The sequence below is a fragment of the Trachymyrmex cornetzi genome, unplaced genomic scaffold, assembly GCF_001594075.2.
Source record: "Trachymyrmex cornetzi isolate Tcor2-1 unplaced genomic scaffold, Tcor1.1 scaffold468, whole genome shotgun sequence".
Taxonomy (NCBI): Eukaryota; Metazoa; Arthropoda; class Insecta; order Hymenoptera; family Formicidae; genus Trachymyrmex; species Trachymyrmex cornetzi.
This window is the reverse complement of record NW_017299487.1, coordinates 12,803-21,096: the sequence shown is the minus strand read 5'-3', so window position 1 is coordinate 21,096 and position 8,294 is coordinate 12,803. Positions and strand designations below refer to the sequence as shown.

Here is an 8,294-nt window from a genome sequence, read left to right as displayed (position 1 = left end):
TAAAATAATCTCATTGGCAAAACAGTAAAAAATTACTAGGCACCAGTTGATATGAGTGGTGTGTACAATCAGAACTGTAGGCAAACGGGATCCTCCCTTAATAGAGCATCATGATACTATATTAATTATATTAGTAATATTTTTTTAGCTAAATTTCATGAACGATTCATCTTTTTTCTTTTTTTCGTTACGAATTTTCTGGTGCAGAAATAAAAACGGAACCCGACGTTCCAAAAAAGAACACGAAATATTGTTTTCAATCCAAAATAGAAGACACATCAGTAGCTTCTAGTATTAAGGAAGAAGCGCCAGCTGAGGCATCTCTAAAAGAAACGTTTAAAGATGTTCCAGTCGAAGCTGCAACAAGTGAAAGTAACTATAAAAATAAAAATGCATATACAAGGTTTCGAATAAATATCGAATATAATAGTTGATTTTCAGTTTTCATATTTCACCATTAAATATCTTGATTCCGCTAGAAAACAATTTATAAGTAATGTTGCAAAAACTGTAAACATTTAAAATATATATACAGGTTTAAATCTCTCTTTACAGTAGCTACAAGATATTTCAAGATTTTTTTAAACAGATTTCTGTAATTTCAAATCTGTAATTAACATTCTAATTCATTAAGTTCTATCATCGTTAGACTCATAATTAAGCAGACTTTTATTCTATTAAATCGCGCAATTTTGTAATAAATAATAAAATAGCTGTCCAAATAAGAATTTATTATTTTTGTTTACAGGTAAGAAGAAAAAGAAAAAGAAAAAAGAAAGCGAGCAGCTGCAACAAATAGTATCTGCTGAAGAGGTGGAGGAACCAGTTTCAAGCGAGAAAAAGAAAAAGAAAAAAAGAAATCAAAGCAAGAAATTTAAACCTCGACAATTTCGAATAAATAGGTATAAAGAATAAGAATATTTTTAATTAAATACGAAAGCTAAAGTAAAGAAGCTAGAGAAATCTGAGATTTGCTATCGAAGTATTTTTTTCTCAGGACTACATTTTAATTAAAAATCAAAGTTGGCGAATAGGATCATTAATCGAGATAATAGCTTAGTCTAAGCATCAATATTCTATATATTAACAAGGATTCATGTAAAATATTGTATAGTTTTCTCATAAATACATTTATGCATAAACGCTTCATTTTTTTTCGCCAATGTTACTATATTTTTTCTTCTTTTTCTTAGACACAGTAGTTGGCTCCGTCTTTACTTGTTCCTCTTCTTTAACATTAGAAGCTCCTGCTATGTCTTCAGTTTTGAGTTTTAGACTATGTTTTTTCTTTTTCTTCGGTGTAGTAACCGACTCTATTTCCGTTTGCGGTTCTTCCTCCTTCATTTCTTCCTTGATCCGTTCAGAACTCATGCTATATTTCTTCTTCTTCTTTTTAGGCACTTCCTCGCTCTCCTTTGTTTCGATCTCTTCAATTAATGGCCTCTTCTTAGTTGTCAGTGTTGAGTCTACAGATGTTGAATACTGCATGTATTCGTTTTTGACTTGATATTTTTCGAATTTGGCCTTTGCTTTGGCAGTGCCACTTATCCGACGGATATTACCTTCTTCAAGCACTCTTAATCGTGCCTCCAATTTCACTTTGTGCTCCGCGCCAAGTTCGAAGCTTGTAGTATCTCCCAATGCATCAACTCTTGTTGCTAAAGAGGCTTTTGCTGCCAACATTCTGGATATTTTACCCTTGTTTTTGTTGGAGGCTTGTCCAACAAGTAGTGAATGATATATCAAGCCATACTTGGGTGTGTTCTTCTTCGATTTAAGAGCACGGAACAGTGCCTTCTCTGCACCGAGAATTTGTAAAGTAGATGCTGGATGTTTAGCAAGATTTGTTAGAGAACCGGCCTTAGATATCAGACGCGCACCGATCAGATCGCCGACGAGAACTGTCAGGTTTGGTGCTAATACCATCATCCTAGTCTTCAGATAATCGCACAGCTGGGATCGGTATTGATGAAGCTTAAGTATCTCAACACATAAGCATTGCATGTGTTCAGCGTCGTATTCCGAGATCTCTGAGCCCATCGAGGTTTCCGCCGCCTCCTTCACTCTCCCCTCGACTTCCTCTGTCAGAATATCTGACAGATCACATTTGATAGCGTTCTCTCGTTGGCCAAGTATATGCATCGTCTTTATATACTGAAGATTGTCAGTCACGATTTTGCCTAGCTCAGGAAAGTGCCAGCCGTACCATTCGCGCGCTCGCATTATGTAATTATTGAGCTCCTTATCCAGATCATCCAGCAAGCATACTGCCTGTATTACCATGGTATCGACTTTGTCGGGTGAGAACTTCAGCTTGTATCTGGAAAGATTGTGCGCCAGGCCCAGTGTCATGGCTGTCCTGTCTTTCTCGGTCACCCCACTTATCAAACCATCCAATTGACTTCTGATGCATCGCATCAACTCCTGCACTGCCGTGTTGCTTACACAGGATAACTGCAGCTTATCCTTGATGGCACAGCCCAGTTTGGCATCTGCAACCGCCAGCTGTTCATGAGCCTCGATGCAGCAGTTCCTGAGCGTTTTCTTCAAAGATTTGGATAACTTGCTGTTTACAAGCGCCGTAGCGGCGCATAATGCTTCGGTGGTGTCCTCAAACTTGTGAAAGTACGTTAACTTAAGTCTGTAAAGCAAAAAATATATGAGGACCATGATACATCAAATAAAATAGTACAACTGGGGCTATAAGAAGTAATAGGTTTGTTTTTTATTGCTACATAAAACATATACTTATTTCACTTTAAGTACAAAAAGTGTACACTAGTTCAGCTATAAAAAATAAACCTATAGATTCTTGAAAGAAAAACTTACAATCTACTGGCGGCTTCTGGAGTCTCAAAGTCCTTGTAAAGATCCTCCGACTGGGCGAGTTTGTTTTCATCTAGAACCTACAAGCGAATTGTCATTTAAATCTATAATATACAATATGTAATAATTGTAAAAGACAATAGGATCAAATAATTTATAAAATTAAAAATAAAACAAAGGTTACGAGCCAAGCTATATCTTAATGCTGGATTAACTACAAAAACATAAGTTTACTAAAACAAACGTTTCGACCCCTATTGGGTCATTCAACAATGTTGAAATTAAATACAATTTGAAATCAATGACTCAATTGAAAAACAATAACTTGCCAATACATATGATGACTTACACGGTAAATGTAATAAAATATAAATTTATCATCGCATATGTACAATTTCGTTATGGATGGTTTGGGGCAATATCCTTCCTATCCTTCCTAGCTCCTTCCTATATAAAAAAAGTCATGGAAACGCGAGAAGTTTGCGTTTTCGGCCGAAACGTATTGCTCGCATTATTGACCCTTTTCCGCGCTCGTGATTGGCGGTCGAAGTCGACGATCGAGTGCGCGGCGAGTTCGCGTGTGTAACGGCCGATGACAGCTGTATCATATATACGAGGTTATTTTATATAAAATCGGTGACATGCTTATTTAATATATATGAAAAAGTTAATGATAAAGTTAATGATAAGGTTAATGTCAAGGCCCGTCTACAATACACGGAGTAAGAAGAGTAAAAAATTGACCAATCACAGTCGAATGTGAGAAGAATAATCGACTGTGATTGGTCAATTTCTTACTCTTACTTCTTACTCCGTGTATTGTAGACGACGCCTTAAGTTTAATGATAAAGTTATATGTAGACGTATCTGAGAACCGTATTTATAATAGTTTCTCGCTGCATGCGTAATTATTTCGCAAGCTAAAGACAAATGAATTTAATGATTTGTTTTTCATAAAAGAGTAGTGGATTAAAATTGATGTAAACGTTTAATAGATAGACGAATTAAAATCCACTTTTCTAGGATATTCTATATATGAAGATTATCTTTTTTTAAAATTGATTATATAACTTTAATATAATTCAATATTCTATTTATTTTGCACGTTAAAAAATTAAAGTAATGTTATAGAACAGATAATGTTATAGAAAAATATATATATAGTTAATAATATATTTTAATATGAAGAGTAAAATGTTTAATTAACTCTGTTCATTAATTTTTTCATTAATAATTATACTCTGACACTTTTATATGCCTAATAATGAGAGATAAATTAATTAATATAATAAAATATTATTTAAATTATGCGAGTTTTGTAATTTTTATTTAAGGGGAGGGTGGTCTAAATCGGATCTATTTGCAGTTTTTGTTTTCTATAAGGTGTAAATAATGTCCCCCCCGATCATAAAACCAATGGTGCCGTTCGAAAGATCATTTAATTTCCTTCATTTTTGCTTCAGACTATTGTGATGTATCTCTTACCTGTGTTGAACTATAATGGAAAATGTAAAAATGCATTTTTTTGTCCGACTTGGAACTATGAATTCCAAATCGGACCTCTCTTATTTTTATGGAATTTTAGATAGAATTTTAAAATATTGTAATTAATTTTTGTGTTACTATTGAGTAAAAACGAGCCATTTAAGACTCAAATAAGTTAAAAAATTTACCGTGTCAAATTTGTACGTGTATACGTTTGGCAGACGTGCACCAGAAAATAGACGATCACACGCACACATACTCGCATGCAGTGGTTCTTCGTGCGAAGCTCTGAACGTTCGGGTTACACTGATAACATACATACACTTATCGGCCGAGGCCTGTAAGTTTTCTACTGTACTGTATAGGTCCGAATTGGACACTCAAAGAGAGGTCTGATTTAGACACGGGTTCTTTCGAACTATTAGAACAAATTTTACAATAAATCGCAAAAGTAATCACAAAACTCTTGATATTTTTGAATTCTACAATTCTCTTTAATTATTTTGAATCAATTACTGCTCAAATGTTTAACATCTTTTAAATAATAATTTACAAGGATTTTCTTTTTTAAAAAAATTTTCGCATGATAGCCGAAAATACATATTTTGCGTCTATTTTATGAACGTTATGACAGAGTACTGCCAAACTGCTGTCATATGTTCGGTGTCTTATAAGCACGCAAATCTGCTTAACCGTATTTATTTAAATTAAAAAGGTCTTATTTGGAACACAGAGAGTCTGAGTTAGGACATTCTCCCCTATATAGAAATCCCCTCTATGAGCTAAAAAAAGTGAACAACTTTTTATTCACTTCGTAAGTCTCTAACGTATCAAAAAAATTTTTTTTAATTTTCAAATATTTTTTGTGAAAGCTTGAATTTTTCCATATAAAATCGTTTTTTAAAAATATTCTTACAATTTTTTGTTCCTAAATTACTCGTGGATTAAATAAAAAGGAACATTTTGACTTTAATTACTCATAACTACGTTAAAAATTATGATATCTCAATTAAAAATACAGATTCTTAAAGTTAAAATGTTGTTTTATATTAAATTGTATATGCGAATTAAAAAAAAATATATATACAGGGTGAGTCATTTTAATTAACGCACTAAAATATCTCTTGAACAGTGCATTTTCAAGAAAAATGTTTCAGACAAAAGTTACATGGTTTGGAGGGGGACATAAGATGGTGCTACTGGTTTGACCTTGGAAAGTTGTTTGAAGGTTATGTAAAGGTCATCATCAATTTCTTAAGTGGAATTCCATATATTTCATTGCACATTCTTGTAGCTTATCTCGAGAGCTTTCCAAAACACTATAATTAAGTTCATTTCCATTAAGTACTTTTCAAGTTATAAGGCTTGCAAGTTACAGCACCGCCAGCATTTAAGTATTACCCAAGGGTTCGATCGACGGCTAAAATCTTTTGAATGTTGTTCAGGATCATGATCTGGATAATATTATATCAAGATCAAGACCATTAGAGGTTGTTCCTCTTATTTTCATTTTTGCACTAAAAATTACATTTCTACGTAAAAATGCAAATTTTTTCCAGGATTTCATTTAATTTTGTGATTCAGATTCTTGCCTTATAATAATTTCTTATTTACTTATATAATATATATTAATGTAACTAATTTTGTATGGCTTTTATTATAATGGTAATGTAATTTCGAAATGCTAATTCCTTTTTGCATTCATTTCCTCTTTTATTTGCTCGTAATTCTTATTTAATTGGAAGTAATTGTTTTTATTGGAATTGAAATTGATTTTCACTTGGATTACAATTAATTTGGATTCAAATTGTAATTGGTTTTTATTGGATTTAATTTTTATTTTAATTGGAATTGATTTCGAGCTGAATTGAAATTAGTTTTCACTTGGATTGAAATTAGTTTTGATCTAAATTGAAATCTATTGTAACTTGAATTAAATATACAATCGATTTAAATTGATATTAACTTTGAATTGAATGAAAATTATTTGAAAGAAAATTGTTATCGAATGAAAATTTTAACTGAAATTTAAAACTGGCTTTGACTTGGAATACAATTGGCTTTGACTTAAACTGAAATTGATTATTTGGATTGAAATTATGCCTCGAAGAAAAATAGTTCGAACAGTTGAAGAAGAGGAAGAATTTCAGCGTATTAAATGAGAAAGAAAGACAAAATGACAGGCTAAAAAACGGGAAAAAGAACGAATGATGAGAAATACAGATTATCAATCTTCGTCAGATATTAATGAGATTTCTTTAAATTTACCACAAACTTCTTCAAATTTTGCTAGAATGATAATAATAGATTCTCTGGGTACCTATCATGAAATATGTCGGAATGGATTCCGATCGGAATTATTCCGTTTTCCCTAGGAAACACAATAGAAATCTAGGAAATAATTGAATAATTCCGATCGGAATCGATTCCGACTTGTTCTATGATAGGTACCCAGGACTCTTCATCATCTATGAAAGTGGCATATCCAATAAGCGAATCAGTTATTACTGCATTACAAGTAATTGACACAACACCTACGAGGGTCGTCTGAAAAGTTTTGAGCCTCATCATGAAGATGACGTTACTCGTCAAAGCCATTCTGGGCACCTATTATGGAAATGCTAGGAATGGATTCCGATCGGAATTATTTCGTTTTCCCCAGGAAACACAATAGAAATCTAGGGAATAATTGAATAATTCTGATCAGAATCTATTCCGAACATTTCCATAATAGGTACCCTGGTATTATAATCGTGATACAAAAGATATCTGTGACAATTGTGGCCACTTTGGACGTTCAGTTCTTGTTTGACAATCATTTGTGTCGTCATTTTGTAAAAATGGAAAAAATTAAATATCATGCTATAATTAAATTCTTGCATTTGAAAGGCAATACGTCTACGCAAATTAAAGCCGAGTTGGACGCTGTTTACGGGGACTCTGCCCCATCATTTGCCACCATGAAAAGATAGGTAGCTGAATTTAAACGTGATCATACCAGCTTAGCTGATCATGAGCGTTCGGGACGGCCAACAACTGCGACCACCACCGATAACATCGAAGAAATTCAACAAATGATAATGGACAACCGTCGAATTAAGATTAGGGAGATAGCAGAGGCTGTTGGCATATCAAAAGAACGTGTTTGTCATATATTGACTGAAGAATTAGGCATGCGTAAGTTAACCGCGCGTTGGGTGCCGCGCTTGCTCACTCTGGATCAAAAACGCATTCAAATCAACATTTCTAAGGCCCTGTTAGAGCGGTTTAAGCGAAACGAGTCGGATTTTTTGCGTCGATTAATAACGGTTGATGAAACTTGGGTCCACCACTTCACTCCTGAAACGAAAGAACAATCAAAACAGTGGACTGCGAAGGGTGAACCTATTCCGAAGAAAGCGAAGACGGTTTTATCGACGGGAAAGGTGATGGCGACTGTTTTTTGGGACAGTCATGGAATTGTGTTGATCGACTATCTTGAAAAAAGTAAAACAATAACAGGAACGTCCTATTTTAATAAATTGAGCAAAAACGACCGCATTTGAAAAAGAAGAAAGTGCTGTTCCATCAAGATAAAGCCGCGTATTCACCTAGCGAACGAACACCGAACGAACAGCGAACGCGAACATTCGGACGTTCGCATTCATGTTCGTAGTTCGTTCGTACATTTTTCCCGATTGCATCGAACACGGGCCGAACACCCATTCGATCTTGATTCGGTGTTCGGGTCATTGTTCGCTATAACCTTATTGCTTGTAACAATTAATATTTTTATTTTATAACAGATATCTTTTTCGAAAAAGCCAATACGATAAACTTTATTTAAAAAGTTTTCAACTTTGTTATCTGTACAGAATATTAATACACAGAAAAGCACAGAAAAGGTTATGGTGATTCAGACGAATAGCCAAATAACGAACACGTGATTTGCACGTTTACAACGCGCACGAATCGCGCACGAATAGTCTTTGATGTACCGCTTC

The 8,294-nt window shown here is 33.9% G+C and overlaps 1 protein-coding gene across 1 annotated transcript; it reads right to left on the bottom strand.

Annotated features, from left to right (window-relative positions):
• Positions 1-1,136: 1,136 nt before the first annotated feature.
• LOC108764927 (nucleolar protein 58) lies at positions 1,137-8,043 on the bottom strand. Its single transcript, XM_018513334.1, has 4 exons — positions 7,978-8,043; positions 3,176-3,253; positions 2,830-2,906; positions 1,137-2,641 (listed from the first exon to the last, which is right to left on the bottom strand). The coding sequence occupies exons 1-4, from the start codon at positions 8,041-8,043 to the stop codon at positions 1,147-1,149; spliced, it is 1,716 nt and encodes a 571-aa protein (XP_018368836.1). The 3' UTR covers positions 1,137-1,146.
• Between the last annotated feature and the right edge of the window lie 251 nt (positions 8,044-8,294).

What these genes read in the sequence shown, in the direction of transcription:
- LOC108764927 (XM_018513334.1), bottom strand. Translation starts at nt 8,043, where the DNA reads ATGACCCGAACACCGAATCAAGATCGAATGGGTGTTCGGCCCGTGTTC. An exon ending in TCGATGCAATCGGGAAAAAT is followed by an intron (nt 3,254 to 7,977) that starts GTACGAACGAAC and finishes TAGGAAGGATAG; the next exon opens with GAAGGATATTGCCCCAAACC. An exon ending in CCAGAAGCCGCCAGTAGATT is followed by an intron (nt 2,642 to 2,829) that starts GTAAGTTTTTCT and finishes TTTGCTTTACAG; the next exon opens with ACTTAAGTTAACGTACTTTC.